This window comes from Heterodontus francisci, chromosome 33, assembly GCF_036365525.1.
Source record: "Heterodontus francisci isolate sHetFra1 chromosome 33, sHetFra1.hap1, whole genome shotgun sequence".
Taxonomy (NCBI): domain Eukaryota; kingdom Metazoa; phylum Chordata; class Chondrichthyes; order Heterodontiformes; family Heterodontidae; genus Heterodontus; species Heterodontus francisci.
This window is the reverse complement of record NC_090403.1, coordinates 46,893,193-46,910,621: the sequence shown is the minus strand read 5'-3', so window position 1 is coordinate 46,910,621 and position 17,429 is coordinate 46,893,193. Positions and strand designations below refer to the sequence as shown.

Here is a 17,429-nt window from a genome sequence, read left to right as displayed (position 1 = left end):
TACTCTAAATATTTTTGATGTTCAGTGTCTCAAATCCCTTTAAGTGTCATGTGCATGGCCCTAGATAATCTTAGGTCAAATTTCCCTCTACTCACTGAAGAGCCACCAAATGCATTAGCAGGTATCGCCCCATAAAATTACAGCCAAAATCAGGAACTCCAAGAAGTCAAATCAGAAGTAGCATTGTACCATTGCATAGCACTGTTCAATGGTGCTCCAGTGTGCAGAGCCAATGTGGCACTTGTGCTGAGACACTCAACTTTTCAGTGGTCAATTGGGCCAAAGCAACAGAAACAAAGCACAATTCCTGGATTTTTTCATTCACCAGGTTCAGTCTCGTGAAGCAAGAAGCCATGCAGGAGAAGTGGAATAGAAGAAAAGTGTTGTTTCAGTAGACACCCGGAGAGCCAAATTCCATGCAAGGCTTATTTAACAATTTTCATTTCCTCCAACATGGTGAAAGGCCAAGTAATACATTTCAATATTCAAAAACATAAGCATGCATGATTTTTATTTACCTGCATAATCCTATGCATTGTAAATACAATAAGCAACTGCAAATAAAACAGACACCAAAATAGCACAACAAAAGTGGAGATCAAAATACAGAACACAGCTTGCATGACAAATCTGAATCGCAGAACCGTTACAACATAGATGGTGGCCATTTGGCCCATTGTGTCCAGGCTGAATCTCTGACAGAGCAACTCAGCTTAGTCCCACTCGTCCTGGATATTTTCTCTCTTCAGATGCTTATCCAAGCCGCGATTGAATCTGCCTTCACCACACTCTCAGGCAATGTATTCCAGATCCCAACCACTCATTGCATAAAAAAAGATTTTCCACATGTCGCCTTTGGTTTTTTTGCCATTTACCTTAAATCGGTGTCCTTGGTTCTTGACCCTTCCGCCAATGAGAACAGTTTTTATCTACTCTGTCTAGACCCCTCATGATTTTGAACACCTCTTATCAATCTCCTCTCAACCTTCTCTTCTCTAAGGAGAACAGCCCTTACTTCTCCAATCTATCCGCATAACTGAAGTCCCTCATCTCTGGAACCATTCTTGTAAATTGTTTCTGAATCTGGATCCTGAAACTCCCTCTCCAACAGCACTGTGAGTGTATCTCCACCACATGGACTGCAGCAGCTCAAGAAGATGGCTCACCACCACCTTCTCAAGGGAAATTAGGGATGGGCAATAAATGCTGGCCTTGCCAGTGACACCCAGCACCCCATGAACAAACGAATAAAACCCTCTCTAACGTCTTCAAATCCCTCCTAAAGTGTGGTGCCCAGAATTGGACACAATACTCCAGTGGAGGCCGAACCAGTGTTTTATAAAGGCTCATCATAACTTCCCTGCCTTTATACTCTATACCTCTATTCATAAAGTCCAGGATCCCATATGTTTTTTTAACTGCTTTCTCAACCTGCCCCACCACCTTCAATGATTTGTGCACATATCGCCCCTAGATTTCTCTGTTCCACCACCCCCTTTAAAACGGCACCTTTTAGTTTATGTTGCCTCTCCTTGGTTCTTCCAACCAAAACTTATCATTTCACAATTCTACAACATTATTACAACAACACAATTCTCTGCATTAAATCTCATCTGCCATGTGTCAGCCCATTCCACCAGCCTGTCTTTGTCATCTAGAAGTCCATCACTATCCTTTTCACAGTTCACAATACTTCCATGCTTTGTCATTTGCAACATTTGAAATTGTGTCCTGTACATGCAAGTCTAGGTCATTAGTGTACATCAAGAAAAGCAGCGGTCCTAGTACTGACCCCTAGGGAACCCCCACTGTATACCTTGAAGTCCAAAAAATAACCATTCACCACTCCTCTCTGTTTCCTGTCAGTCAGCCAACTTCATATCCATGCTACCACAGTCCCTTTTATTCCATAGGTTTCATTAAACTTTGCTGGCAAGACTATTACATGGCACTTTAGCAAACACCTTTTAAAAGTCCATGTACACCACATCAACCACATTACCCTCACCAATCCTCTCTGTTACTTCGTCAAAAAACTCTATTGTTTCTTCCTCAATCTCCCTGAAACAATTCAGCAGTGCTGTTAATGTTTCTCAAACCTTCAAGCCTCTGCAACACAGAATGATCTAGCTCCTCCTGAAGGTGGCAAATGAAACAGTTCCCTTTGCTGTGAATCTCTTCCATATCCTTTTGATGAGAGGGAAAGGTTTATTCTGATCTTTAATCATGCCCAAAACCCTATGCTCTGTTCTGCTCTCAAGTTCAATAACTTCATCCTGTCAGAACCTTTCATTAGTTGAATAAGATTGCAGCCTCGGCCCACAGTTCGGCTGTTGAATACTGACTGGGTTAATCTAGCTCAGGAAGCCACTAAGCACCTCACTGGGGTCCTCAGGACGTTTATGGAGGAAGATTAATTGGATCAATGCCGCTAACCATGGAAGTAACACTTATTTATTAGCAGAATCACTGTTACAGAATTTTGCCCCAAGTCTTCAGAGCAAATTAAGAAACTTCAGCACAGAATGTGATGCTGTTCTGCTCCTTTTTTTTTCAAAACTGTAAAGGGTTTGTACTTCCTAAAGTGAAGTTCCTGTCTGGATGTAAGCCAAATTGAGAAGGGGAACTCCAGAACTCATGCAACTGTAAACACCTACTCAAGCAACGACTGTACTTAGTCTGTGAAAGAGTAGGAATCACTGTTTGTAAGTTAATTCCATGAAAAGAATCAAAACACTCCCCCAAGTGACTCATCCATTGAGTGGCTGAGCCGAACAAAAAAGGCAGATCTCTTGTTCGATCCACAGCTGATCTCAGCCTATGGTTACCAATTCTAATTGGAGATAATCCAGGAGGTTTCATCACATGACCTCCTGCCTCCAACTACCCCATCCCCACACGTCCATCATTGGTCGCCCAACACATCCATCCTCTCAGTGCAATGCCTTCCCAGCCAATTGGATGATTCTTGACTGTCAAACAGTCTTTTCTCCCTTTATCCTATATTTTATTAACAAATAAACAAAAGTATTCAAGGAAAACTAAAAAAAAAACCTTTGTTTTGATGCCCTATGATTTTTATTCTTGAGTTGGTCGCAGCAGCGTCTTGAAGATTAACCTTTGATTTCTGGAAACTCCAGGATAATCCTGGAGGGGTGGCAATCCTGTCTCAGCTTGGCTGTTAAAACTGGCTTCAGTACTCCTGGATTAGATGGGGGAAAATCAGCTCATCTTCCTATAACATTGTTATCCAGCAACCGCATGTGTGCAGGCATTGGCTGAGGTCAAGATCGAGTTTGGCTTTGATGCTTAGTAGTTAAGTAGCCTGCGAATACTCGCTATTGAGGCTCATAAATGAACAGTGACTTGGACAAGGTACTGGAGAGTGCCCTGTGCCTCAGGAATTGTATCTCTGCAAAGAGTCACAGCTTTCCTGACAAGAGGAGGGAGATGAAAACATGTGGCAAAACCAATAAGAAAAAAAAAACGCTGTGTATAATCCTGCATTAGTCCTCGTGAATTCACAGATGGTATTGCTGTTTATTCAGCTGCGTAAGACTTAAAATAAAATTAAACTACAATAAATTTATACCTCAATGCTCATTATCCGTTTTTATAATAAAGTTTTGCTCACTCCTTTCAAAGCAAATTTCTTGCAAACAACTTGAATGTAGGGAAACATCTCAAGGCGCTTCACAGGCATGTAATCAGACAAAAATTGACACCAAGCCAAAGGAGTTATTAGGAAGGGTGACTAAAAGCTTGGATATAGAGGTAAGTTTTAAGGAGGGTCTTAAAGGAGAATTTTGAAAGAGGCTTTTGTGGACCTGGAGCCACTGTAGGCTAGCAAGTACAGGCATGACGGGTGAGTGAGACTTGGTGCAAGTTAGCAGTCAGCCTGCAGAGTTTGGATCAGCTCAAGTTTAAGGAGGGTGGAGGGTGGAAGATGGAAGGCTGGCCAGGACACCAAGAGAAATGTCAAAGGTGAAGGTAATAAAAGCACGAATGAGGGCTTCAGCAGCAGATGACTTGAGGCAGGGGTAGAGATAGGCAATGTATGGAGGTGGAAGTAGCTGGCCTTTGTGATGTAGAGGATATGGGGTCAGAAGTTTACCTCAGAGTCAACAAGGATGCTGAAGTTGCAACAGTCTGGTTCAGCCTGAGATAGTGGCCAAGGAGGGGGATGGAATTAGTGGCAAGGGAGCAGAGTTTCTGGAAGGAACCGAAGACAATGGTGCTGATCTTGATTGAAACATATAAGATCCTGAGGGGTCTTGACAGGGTGGATGTGGAAAGGATGTTTCCCCTTGTGGGAGAATCTAGAAGTAGGGGTCACTGTTTAAAAATAAGGGGTCACCTATTTAAGACAGAGATGAGGAGAAATTTTTTCTCTCAGAGGATAGTGAGTCTTTGGAATTCTCTTCCACAAAAAGTGGTGGAAGCAGAGTCTTTGAATATTTTTAAGCCAGAGATAGATAAGTTCTTGATAATCAAGGGGTGCAAGGTTATCAGGGGTAGGTGGAAACATGGAGTAATCAGTTCGAGTGGCCTACTCCTGCTCCTAATTCTATGTTCATATGTTCCCAATGCTTAATTTGAGGAAATTGCAACTCATCCAGGACTAGATGTCAGACAAGCAGGCTCAGCCAAGGTCTCTCTTGACGTTGGCTAAGTTGTTTGTCAATCCTCAATGAAAGTGATGGTCTGTTTGAAGGTGAAAGCTACTGCTTCTCTACTCCCTGCACAACAGTGTACTGATGATGTCATTGACTTAAGTAGAGAAGAGTGCCCTCTCTCAAATTATAACAGTGTGCGTTTTAAATGTTGATAATTCTGAAGAGGCCTGAGAGAGTTCAAAGAAAGGAATTACAACAGTGCCAATGATGTAGGTATACAATACAATATGGCTTACTACCATTCACAAATCCGATTATCTACAAATCTCTGTGACCGGATTGAAGGCTGGAAAAGTAGCCGAAGTTAGGGCTACGGTCGCAGTTGGATTGCGGGTGAGAAAAGCAGGAGTCATGGCCAAGAAAGCAAGGGGAGTCAGGCCAGCTTGAGCCTTATGCTGCAGCAGCAATAACAGATTCCAGCCATTATTTTTGCTACTGGGAAAAGGGATATAACTCATGCCAAAATAATGAGGTGGAGGAACACAAACCCCTCATTATCTATACCCATGGTTATGTTACTAGCTGTTTTTAAAAAAAAGCCTCCTTCCAAGACTGACTGATTGCTGTTATGATCTGGAATGTGCTGCCTGAAAGGGTGGTGGAAGCAGATTCAATAGCAACTTTCAAAAGGGAATTGGATATATACTTGAAAAGGAAATAAACTGAAGGACCATAGGGAAAGAACAGGGGAGTGGGACTAATTGAACAGCTCTTTCAAAGAACTGACACAAGCACAATGGTCCAAATGGCCACCTTCTGTGTTGTATGATTCTATGATAATATTGAACTTAGCTGATTATTCTCGAATTGTGAACATGAATTACTTAACCCAGAGATGAGCTTTGACAGAATGCGGAGAACTGTACATTTTTACACTGGTGAGTATACATCTTCCTCTCTGTTTAGATTTGAATAAAATGTACTCCAGGTGACATTAACAAATGGATCTTACAGTATCCTCCAATTTCCATTATGACGGATAAAGATGATTCCAGCATTACAGACAATTTGACAACTGCTGTGCCAAATAGATGCCCCCTTCTACTGGAGGGGCAAATACTGCTCATCAGCAGTGAGGTTAATACAGACATCAGTGGCAGAACATTTTCTATTTCTCTTAGAATCATTCTGTTGTGCAACCATGTCTTCAACGTTAACTCAAATGGTAATGTCCCATAGTACAATAACTTTACAAACCCCATCCAAAAATACAGTAATTTAATTATCTATTTAAACCAGTAACAAACTGCTATAATTTTCAGCATATTCAGAGAGCAGTGCTGTCTTGTGCAATCACAGTATCAACAACACATAATGCAGCAGGGCTCAACGTAACAAGTGACAGCACAATGCACCACGATTCAATTAGTACAACACTGACACAAGACATGACAACGCAACCTAAAGCAACTCAAGAGAACACAGCACAACAAAGCTGAACACAATGCAATACAGCTGAACAAAATGTGAGACACCATACATATCTGCAGACTGAATTACACAACATCCACGCAAGATGCAATGCAAAATAACCGCATAACACAATGGCGCAGTGCACATTTTCTGTTAAACTATTGCCCAAGAAACACACGCATTTCAGTACATTATCTAGTTCTGAACACAAGTTTAGACTGATTAAGGCAGCTTGTCCTCCAGAGTATTTGCACAAAAAGACAGTGTCATCACTTATTCAAATAGCAGTGAATAAATTGACTTAATGTTCTGGTGGGACAAGCTATTAAAACACATTTATAATTTTACTCTTTTGTTTTAAACATGACCATTTTTCACTGCAGTTGGTTTAATTAATGCAAGCTATGCTATGATGCAGAGACGTATGCTACTAACAAAAACGCTTTGTGCAAAGTACTTCAAACATTTTAATCAACAGTGGGAGTTAACAGTTTAAAAAATACAAAACATTAAAATATCTATTCCTGGAAGTCAAAGGCTTAAATCTGGATATCATTTAACAGCACTGTACATCCAAACCAGTTTTATCTTTTAAGTTCTGTTTAGAGTTATATATTTACCAGTGATTGCCAGCAACATTAAGGATTTCCTGTCCCTTGCCTTATTATCCCCTTCCCAGGCGTCTTTCCTGTCGTGTGAAGGCATTCAGAGCAGTCTGCAGCCTGTCGCCTCCATGCAAGCTGCTCGCTGAGCATGTTCCTGTCTGGTAGCTCAATCGCTCAACTTGCTTCCCATTTCTACGCGTATGACAAATATTTTGCCAGTTGCCAAGTGACTCCCTGGTCGGTGATTAATGATATTGCACAAATCCACCCAAAAATCCCAGGGTCGATTCCCCTGAGAACAGCAATACTGCTTTAACTCAGGGCCAGAATGCTGGAAGGATGAGGCGTGGTGGGCTGCACCTTCTAACCCTTCTAGACAAGTTTTTTCTCTTTACTACTTTAGACAAATCGGTCCAAACAAAAGCCCCTTTTTCCTGCTTTGTTTTGTGCAAAACAAGTACAAAGGGTTCTGAGTGCCATTAGGTGAGTGCGTGGACTTAGAGCAATCCCTCCACTGAGAGGAAGAAGAGTAATAAAGCTGTCTCTAAGGGATAGAATGAAAGCCTTCCTACAACAATACAAGTGTAAAAATGCAGTTGCCTGCCACTTTGCCGCAAAACAAATACCACCTCCCGACATGAAAGTCAACTACCGCACAGGCTATTTGACTCGGTCTTAAGGTCCCTCCTGTACTGCATGTCATCTTGCTGAAGAGGATGAAAAGCCGCCACTAATAATTCAAGACAGTAAGGCAGGAACAGATGTGTATAAACAAAGCTGCTCTTTTAAAGTTCTAGATGGTGGTGGAGATCTTTGCAATTACAACATTGTGAAATGCTTTAAAGTTTAAGAGGCTGATTTTTCTGGCTCCCTTCTGCCCAGTGCTAGACAACGGCAGCTCATCCAAAGTGCACAGCACCTAACAAGGAACAGATTTGCCATTCCTGCCCACCTGTGCCTGAGGATAGCTGCAGTGTACTGTGGATAAGCTACTGCTGTTCAGTGCTGGAATAAAAGGGAAGCAGGAAAATCAAGTTCCTAAAGTTGAAAGTATTTCACAAAGTCATAAATCTAAAGCTTATGTTATAACACGGCTTAGGGACACTCCCGGCACAGGCCTGCTCTCCAGCAGAGCCAAGTGCTGGCAATAATTGGAAGAAATTTTCCTGGCTATCAGCCTCAGGGCCTTCTGGCTGCTGCTCAAGTCCAATGCTTGCTTTGTAGGGTACTTCCATGCCACAACCTCAGAGAAAGCTCTCCCTGTGCCTCATTTACATGAAAGCAATGGGGCTGCACCTACTGCAAGCACAGATCCACCCTTACAGGGGAGCCCTGGAAATCCTGAGCAATGCAAAAAAGGATGAAAAGACAGCAAAAATCGGGCTTCACTCCTTTTATCCTGACCCTTGTGCATGGAAAAATGAGCATTTCCCAGGACCAAAAATCAAGAAAATCAATTTGGAGCTTCGCAATAGCTTGACAAGTTATGGTAGTGACCAGAGGAGTCTTACAGACCAGGAAAGTCCCTTGGCCTATGCAGAGTTAACTGGCCATAGGGTACCACAATTGGCCTCAGGGTCCCTGGTTTAGGGAAAGAAAATCAGCTTGGGGTCTGACATTTCATCATTAAAAGTGATATATGAAGTGATACGAAGCACATATACATGAATCTTGGGTCATCTCTGCTATTGTGCTCTTCTGGTCAAACTGCCTGTCTTGGTTCACAAATGAGGAATGGTCCCTTGGGAGAGGTAACGAGAAAGGCTGGCACCCATAGAATTGCACCTCAGCAAGGTGAGGAGGGAGAAAAACGATGGAAAAGGAGTAATTAGAGAAATAAAAATAATTAGTAAAATCTTCAGATTTTCTTCCTATAGTAAGGATCACAACAGACCTGAACTTCTCATTGTGTTTGATAGTTAACCAGCCACAAAGAGTTCCCTTTCACACAGCCATAACACTCACAGATTTGTTCCCAGTTGGTGCCTAATGTCCCAAATCAAAAAGCATCATGTGAACTGTGATTAATCTACACTGATGTCACTGCTAAGTAAAATTTCTTCCCGTCTCAAACTCCCAATTTCAGTTAGATAATCGAAGGGCAAGTGGCAGGGAGAGGCAAAGCTATTGCCTAGAGGTGAGCCATGGTTGAGGTCTGGGTGTAGGTCACTTTCCTATCCCCTCAGATAGTAATGGTACAAGTGAACTTAAAAGTGGGAAAACATTAAAGCGGGTATGAGGAGGCTGCAGAGAAGCAAAGTTATTTTTAAAACTCAACTTTCCTGAACTGTTTGCCCTATTCTACAAAGGTGAAGTTGAAACCCAATAACATCTGATGCACTTACTGGTTGACGTCAAGGGTCAGTGAAAACCATATGCAGTTCTTATTCAACTGGGATCACCACAATACCAGCTTCTTCTGAATTGCTCTAGAGGCAATGAATTTTAGAGGGAAAAAAAATCAGATTGTCAAATCTTTCACTGCCATAGGACACAAGGCTGCAGACCTACGGTTTTCGCGGCCATTAATAATTTGTTGAATTGTAGTTTCTGAACAGCGCGGGCTTTGAAAAGTATGAATTTTCCTTTCAAAAATGTCAATTGTTACACAGGGGAATGGCAGGAGGCTACAGGGCCTCGAGCAGCTGAATTGTATCAATGGATCCAATTAGCAATTGATTACAATAACTCATCCACAGATTATATAAACAGATGAGGAGTGAGTTACAGGAGGGGAGAAGGCACATCAGTCGCCTTTATTTATTTTCATTCCGTCGGATGAATATTCCAAAAAGATTGGCAGGAAATATGTTTACTAATAATTACTCAAACTCATTGAATCTTTTCATTCTTGGTTGTAAGAAATGGCTTTGAAACCCAACTATGGTGATCTTGCAAACTGCAAAGACCATCTTAATACAATTTACAAGGTATGTGCACCAGCTGTAGTGCAGTAAACTGAAATGGAAGTTCTACTGGAAACGTAGCCTCTTTGGGGTTCAGAAGAGGACACCGGAAAAACAATGAACAAGAGAACAAGGAAGACATGAAATTTAGCTTTGGCTTGACCCGTAAATGTAGCTATTTCCAAAAGTTTCAATCTTCACTGCTAGACTACTATATTGAACAATACCCAAGTACGACATACTCATTAGATCACTGCAATTGGCTTAACTGTTATCTGGTGCTGCAGTTATCAACATTTAACTACAGCTGGCATTTAAACCTGCATTGTGCTTCCAATGATAAACATGGTCGGGTTAATGCCTGCTTTTAATTATTGCAGGAAGGATTGCCTTAAGCGCTCACACAAAAAAGATCACCTATTGTAAAATTTCCTCTTCGATTCATGCAGCATTGTTAGTAGGCCTAGAATCTGATGGCAACGAGCGTGTAGCTGTCGGCATGTTAGTGCTCTTTCCCATGCTAGTTGTGATCATTTTATTTTCTTCTCTAGTTTTCTCCCCTGCTGTCCTGAAAGCATTAACTCATGGTGAGGTAACATTCAATGGATGCCATTAGCCATCCAGCATTTCATCCAAGTAGCCATTCTTTATTTGAGAGTCTAGACAGTGAATGCCAGCAGACTTGTCAACTGTGGGGCATCATCACGTGAGGCTGATCCAGTCCTTACCCTGTGCCGACAAATGTGCACTTTCCAGCAGGGGTCCCTGGATAGTGAAGAACCACCTTGTCTGCTTTTCACTTTCCTTCCCAAGGTTTGATCCTTGGTCTGTGCAGAGTTAACTGTGGCTAATTGATTTTCATCAAGAACTGGACACTACAATGATCTTACTTCTCTGTATGTCTCAGTATCACACATGCATTTACCCACAAGTCCATTCTTTATAAACAGGCTCATCCACTGTTTCGTCACTCATCCTTGCAACCTTCTCAATATAATCAGCAATGTGGTTAACTCCCAGATACAAGCATGCTTCTTGTTCATTCTAACTTCATTAACTAGCACTGACAGCTCGCTATTACAAAGTAGTTCACACCAATGTGCAATTGGAATCGTTTTGCAAAACAAATGTTAAATAGCTACATTTAAATTTTTTAAATTGTTTATAAAACACTGAAAACTCAGTCACATTTTATCCTCAGAAAATAATTTCAGAGATGTAAACAGTGTAGTAACAAATCTTTCAAATGTTCCAAAAGCAACACAATGGTATGGTAGGTGGATAAGACCAAAATGCTACAATCTTAAGTACCAAAGTTGCACCATTTTGCAAATCGCCCATGACATCCATTACTATATTTTTCATGTGTATTAAACAAAGGGAACTGCACCTGTGATGAAGAGTTACAGCAATTCCTTCTCAAGCTTAAAAGCCCATAACTCATGAGCTCCATGGGAGCAAGTGAACTATGGCTCTCTTTCACACCTCATACCCAGTCACGGTTAAGATGCTTTATGATATCAATAGTTCAGTATCTGGGTGAAACTTTGAAGGTGACTTACAAAATGAACTCAGACATTTCCCTGCATCAATGACCATTATGCATTAGTTCACTGTGTGACAAAAAAACACTTTGGATTCTCCCACATATGAACTGGAAACATATCAACACTCAGGCCTACTGTATTATTAAGTCCAAAACAGGTCATTTGAGTCTTCTAGAGAACATAATTTAAAAAAAAACAAGCTTCTTTTACGTATTTTTTTCTTTTGTGATATTTTTGTACCCATCTCATCACTGTTGATCAATGAAACACTTTTGTACACTTGGCACCCAGTAACAGCATCAAGACCTCTCGGGTGAGCTACAGCATTGGCCACAGCTCCCACTCAACAATGTTTTTCAGGGTTTGGAATTGAATGGCAATTACTGAACCACAGTAATGAGATTCTTTTGCCAGCTGCCACATCATTTACCCTTCTGGGAAGATTTCCTCTTTTGCATGTAGCAAAATTCTAAGTCTGTTCTTTACAAAATGGTTTATGAAATAACACAGAGGAAATCTTCCATTGGTATCGGATTGAGACTGCCAATTTGTGGGATGGATTCTTGCCCACTTAAACTGGCAAAACGAATTTTACATGACAGTCTCCTTTCAATAAAATAGGCAATGAGCTTTAGAATCATGGAATGATGCAGCACAGGAGGAGGAAATTCAGACCCATCATAACTTTACCGGCTCTTTGAAAGAGATATTCAAGTGGTCTCAAATCCCCTGCTCTTTCCCCATAACGCTGCAAATTATTCCACTTCAAGTATGAGTCCATTTCTTCTTTGAAAGCTATCACTGAATCCACTTCCATTACTCTTTCAGGCAGTGCATTCCAGATTGAAACAACTCGCCATGTAAACATTTTATGGAGTGCTTCCTGACAGCACAGAGCGATCTCCGACGTCATCAGTGCCTCCGAACATTTGCCAGCTTGCCAGTATGAATCTGTGCATGCGCACACAGATGTCACGATACAAAGACGTCCGAGCATTGTCTCACCCCTCAATGGCTGCAGTCGCCGCCTCCATTCCCCCCCAATAGGACCCCGCTGCAGCCGCTCGCTCCCGGCCTCGCCGCTTCCCCCCTTCGGCCAATCGCTCCCCGCCTTTCAGCTTTCCCCCCCTCAACCGCTCGCTCCCGGCTTTGCTGCTTCCCCCCCTCGGCCAGTCACTCCCGCCTTTCAGCTTTCCTACCTCAGCAGCTCGGTCTTGGCCTCGTCACTTCCACCCCTCGGCAAATTGCTCTCGGCCTCACCGCTACCACACCCCACCCCACCCTCACTCCCCGCATTGCCGCTTCAGCCACTCGCTCGCCACTCTCCACTCCTTGGCCAATCGGATTGGGGGAAGCGTGGAGCGAGCGGCCGAGGGGAGGCAGTGGTGAAGCAGGGAGCGAACGGCAAGCAGACAGGCGCGGGAGGGAGGGGCAAAGAGAAGCACGATGGCAGAAGGGGGCAGGATACTGTTGGGGGTGGTATGGAGGCGGCGATCACAGCCATAGAGGGCATTTGGGTTTAATTCATTTTTTGTGACAAATTGAGCAGCACCATTTTTATTACTGGCAGCTGCCTGAGATGTCGCAATGATGTTTCAGTCGATGAGGCTGCATTTGCACATGTGCCAGTACTGTGCCACTTAGTGGTTCCATTGTCAGAAAACGCAGCTAATATTTTATCCCCTCATGTTGCACTAGTTCTTTTGCCAATGATTTTAAACCTATGAACTTTGGTTAATTACCCATCTGTCACTGGAAACAGTTTCTTTGTTACCCTGAATGTCATCTTCAAATTGCATTACAGTGATAGCATGTGATCGTTACACTCAATTGGGCTTTGTATCCTATGCCTATTTTCTTTTACAGGAAGCAGAACATTTTTTTCTCAAACTTTTTCAGAGACTGTCATCGATGGGAAATAAAAGTCTCAAGCTCTCGCGTGTCAGCTGTGGCCCAGTTGGTAGCACTCTCGCCTCTGAATCAGAAGCTTGTGGTTTCAAGTCCCACGCAGGACTTAAATACAAAAATCAAGGCTGACACTCAGTGCAGTACTGAGGGAGTGTTGCACTGTTGGAGGTGTCTGCTTTCAGATGAAACGTTGAAACCAAGGTCTGGTGTGCCCTCTCAGGTGGGCATAAACAACCTGTGGAAGTACTTCGAAGAACAGCAGGAAAGTTATCCCCAGTGTTCTGGCCAATATTTATCCCTCAATCCATAATCACAAAACCAGATTATCTGGTCATTATCACAGTCAGTTGCCAGCGTTCGCCAGAGCTGGCGGGCAGCCATAAAGGCAGGGCTAAAGTGTGGCGAGTCAAAGAGACTTAGCAGTTGGCAGGAAAAAAGACAGAAGCGCAAGGGGAGAGCCAACTGTGTAACAGCCCCGACAAACAAATTTTTCTGCAGCACCTGTGGAAGAGCCTGTCACTCTAGAATTGGCCTTTATAGCCACTCCAGGTGCTGCTCCACACACCACTGACCACCTCCAGGCACTTACCCATTGTCTCTTGAGATAAGGAGGCCAAAGAAGATCACATTGCTGTTTGTGGGAGCTTGCTACACGCACGCTGGCTGCAGTGTTTTCTACATTATAATAGTAACTGCTCTTCAAAAGTGCTTTGGGATGGCACTATATAAATGCAAGTCTTTCTTTCTATTTCCAAACCCTTATTGATAAAGCCATAAACTCAGTGTTATAGTTCCTATTTTTCTGATTGCATGTAGTTAGAGGCAACTAACTGGGGAAGTGAAATTCCTTCTGTCAATGATCGTACTGATTTCTTCCGTAAAATGATCAACAGGAGGAATTTCACCCCAGTGTTCCACAATAAAGCAAAAGCAGAAAGTTCCTTCCTCTTTCCGTTCTTCCAGCTGTGTCTTCTTATTGAGATTCTTGCACCTTTTGGCACAGTTTTGCCACTTACCTTTTGGATTCTGCACCTGCTCTGTGGGGTTACCTGTTGGTATTGAGTGGTGATGTACCTATGTGTCAGTCAATGGACTTTGGTCTTCATCCACAATTTTTCCATAGCCTTAGCTAATCCAACCTGTTGCCTTCAAGAGGAAGCACCGAATGTGACCCTTCTTCAAAAGGTGGAAGTGAAATTTAGATGGCACACATGTCTCAGGGGTTGGTTTAAAACAGCATTGGCAAAAGCCAGGACAAAGTTCACTTGCCTGTCATCTCAACACAGGACTAGGCATAAAGGAGGGTGAAATATCGATTTTTAAAAAAAAAATTTCAATTTTCTTGCCCTGCCCTTCCTCTCTTGAAAATATGCAGCTGCATCACCTCATCCAAATAACCGGCCTTAATTTGTAAGTTTGGATAATGAATGCCATCAATCAGGGGAACATCACAGCTGGTCTAATCTGAATCAACACATACCCACTTTCCAGCATTGTCTCTGGATGTCAATCAGGAACAGGAATCCCAGCTAAACCTTCTCCCTTCATTGAACGAGACTGGTTAACCTAACACAGATTAGGGAGAGAAACAAGAGCCTTCATGGTCTGGACGGATCAGTGCAATAACAGGCAGCACATTTAACCACTGAGACATTGAAGATCTAATTTCTAATTTTATGGGTTTCATTCTGAAGTAATGGCCAGAGAGCTGATTAAAGCATGAGTGCAGTAGTGTTCATTCACTGGATGCCCCATGTTCCAGTATAAAACATTCCTGAACATAAAAGGCATTTGTGATAAAATAATGTTTGATGGTGTAATTGCCTAGTGCATAGGCATAATGTATTCCAGAGCATGCTGCTGTCAATTTTAGGTTTCCAATCATTTTAAAAGGATAAAATGAGTTGATTTCATAAAACTGAGCAATTATGGAGCAAATAAGTTTTGAGTATTCAAAATACCATCACTCAAACCTAACATCTTGTCCAGTATCCTCCCACCTCTGATGTAATTTTGTTATAAAATACACAAGTGGTTAAAAAAAGATTATCTAGTCATTATCATATTGCTGTTTGTAGTTATTCACTTTGGTAGTAAGAATAGAAAAGCAGAATATTTTTTCAAAGGTGTGAAACTTTTAAATGTTGATGTTGAGAGAGACTTGGGTGTACTCGTACAAGGAACACAAAAAATTAGCAAACAGGTACAGCAAGCAATTAGGAAGGCAAATGGCATGTTGGCCTTTATTGCAAGGAGATTGGAGTACAAGAATAAGGAAGTCTTGCTACAATTACTGCAGTTGTTCAAGAAGGCAGCTTACCACCACCTCCTCAAGGGCAATTAGGGGTGGGCAACAAATGCTGGCCTTGCCAGTGACGCCCACATCCCATGAAACAAATAAAAAGAAAATAATTGTATAAGGCTTTTGTAAGACCACACCTGGCGTGCTGTGAGTAGCTTTGGTCTCTGTTTCTATGGAAGGATATACTTGCATTGGAGGCAGTACAGTGAAGGTTCACTAGATTGGTTCCTGGGGTGAGAGGGTTCTCCTATGATATTTTTTATTCGTTTGTGGGATGTGGGTGTCGCTGGCTAGGCCAGCATTTATTGCCCATCTCTAATTGCTCTTGAACTGATTGGCTTGCTAGGCCATTTCAGAGGACATTTAAGAGTCAACCATATTTCTGTGGGTCTGGAGTCACATGTCGGCCAGACCAGGTAAGGACAGAAGATTTCCTTCCCTAAAGGACATTAGTGAACCAGATGGGTTTTACAACAATCAACAATGGTTTCATGGTCACCATAAGACTAGCTTTTAATTCCAGATTTATGATGAGAGGCTGAGTAAATTGGGCCTATACTCTCTGCACTTTAGAAGAATGAGAGGTAATCTCATTTTAACATACAAGATTCTGAAGGGGTTTGACAAGGTAGACAGACACCTGGCTGGGGAATCTAGAACACGGGGGCACAGTCTCAGGATAAGGGGTGAATCATTTAAGACTAAGATGAGGAGAAATTTCTTCATTTAGGGTTGTGAATCTTTGGAATTGTCTACCCAGAGGGCTGTGGACGGTCCATCATTGACTATATTCAAGGCTGAGATACACATGTTTTTGGTCTCATGGAATCAAGGGATATGGGGAACAGGTAATAAAGTGGAGTTGAGGGAGAAGATTAGTCACGATCGTACTGAATGGCTGAGCAGGCTCGAGGGGCCATATAGTCTACTCTTGCTCCTATTTCTTATGTTCTCATCTTGCTGCACAAATTGGCTGCTGCATTTCCTACAACAGTGGCTACACTTCAAAAAGTAATGGTTTTGAAGCACTTTAGGATGTACAGAGTCTGTGGTTTATAATGTAAATTACAAGAGAATATAACTGAAGCAAAAGAAAAATGATCCAAAATGTCACTTGGGACAGCCTTCTGATCAGGCAAGATTAAGCAACACAACTTTAAAAATCTCACAAGATCCTTCTGGAACTGACTCATTTTGGTTAAAACCCCAAGGTGAAGGCTGTTGGTGCTGTGGGTTTGTATACCAAAAAGCTACACAATGGAGTGATTTATCACTCGTCATAGTTCCTATAGAGAAACTGGGAATTTTGCCACAGGGAGAGAAAATAGTCAAGTCTTAAGTCTCTCTTGTATGTCCTATAATCTGATTAAAGAACGACATAAGCATGGTTAGAAGCAAGTCATTCTTTTCCCTTTCTGGATGAGAGAGTATATGGGTGTAAGACAGCCCAAAACAAGCAGAAAAGGTTAAAATGGGGAAAAATTCTTGTAAATGAAATGAGTCAACAATACAGAATGCACACAAAAATTAACTTCTTAAGACTTGAACCAGATAGCCCATTCAAGCCTCTTGCCACTTGGGTTATGAACCTGATCACCACTTTTCTGGAAACCACCCATTCTAAGTCATATGCACAAGTGTACCAGCCTCAAAACCAGATGTTTGCAGGTTTCATTCTCAATTCCCAGTATGCTTCACTTGAATTCATCTGCCACGATTTACAACAAAATAATGAAAACCCAGTCAGCAATAAAAAAACCAAATTAAACTTTTAATCCCAATTGTGTATTAATACTTTCCAATTTATCTAGAATGTAGCCGAATCCCACTTGTCTGGACAAAATATCCTGTTTGAACAGTATAGCTGAAGAAACACAATAGAAATAAGAAAAAGAAATTAAAGGGGAAAAAAAACATATTAAGTGAGTTTAATGGGAATGCTGCCAGTTGGAGAGAGATTAATGGGTAAACAGTTCTCAGAACTGCTAACAGTGCTCAGTGTGAAACAAGCATGGCCTGCAACAGTGCAGAGGTAGATTCATTCTGTGAATATCAATCTGTTCTATTTGCTC

At 42.0% G+C, this 17,429-nt stretch overlaps 1 protein-coding gene and 1 long non-coding RNA gene across 14 annotated transcripts in view; one reads left to right on the top strand and one right to left on the bottom strand.

Moving 5' to 3' along the window:
* raraa (retinoic acid receptor, alpha a) overlaps window positions 1-17,429 on the bottom strand; it is a 594,392-nt gene that overhangs the window by 278,941 nt on the left and 298,022 nt on the right. The window contains exon 1 of one of the 13 annotated variants that reach the window (XM_068013492.1): window positions 6,710-6,875. The exons of 11 other annotated variants lie outside the window; for them this stretch is intronic. In XM_068013492.1, coding sequence (XP_067869593.1) covers window positions 6,710-6,794 — 85 coding nt within the window. In that variant the 5' untranslated portion in view covers window positions 6,795-6,875. Of the gene's footprint in view, window positions 1-6,709; window positions 6,876-17,429 lie in introns of those variants that run through there. One more of the 13 variants, XM_068013486.1, reaches the window with a different exon arrangement.
* LOC137348177 (uncharacterized) overlaps window positions 1-17,429 on the top strand; it is a 123,682-nt gene that overhangs the window by 44,313 nt on the left and 61,940 nt on the right. The gene's annotated exons all lie outside the window — the stretch shown is intronic.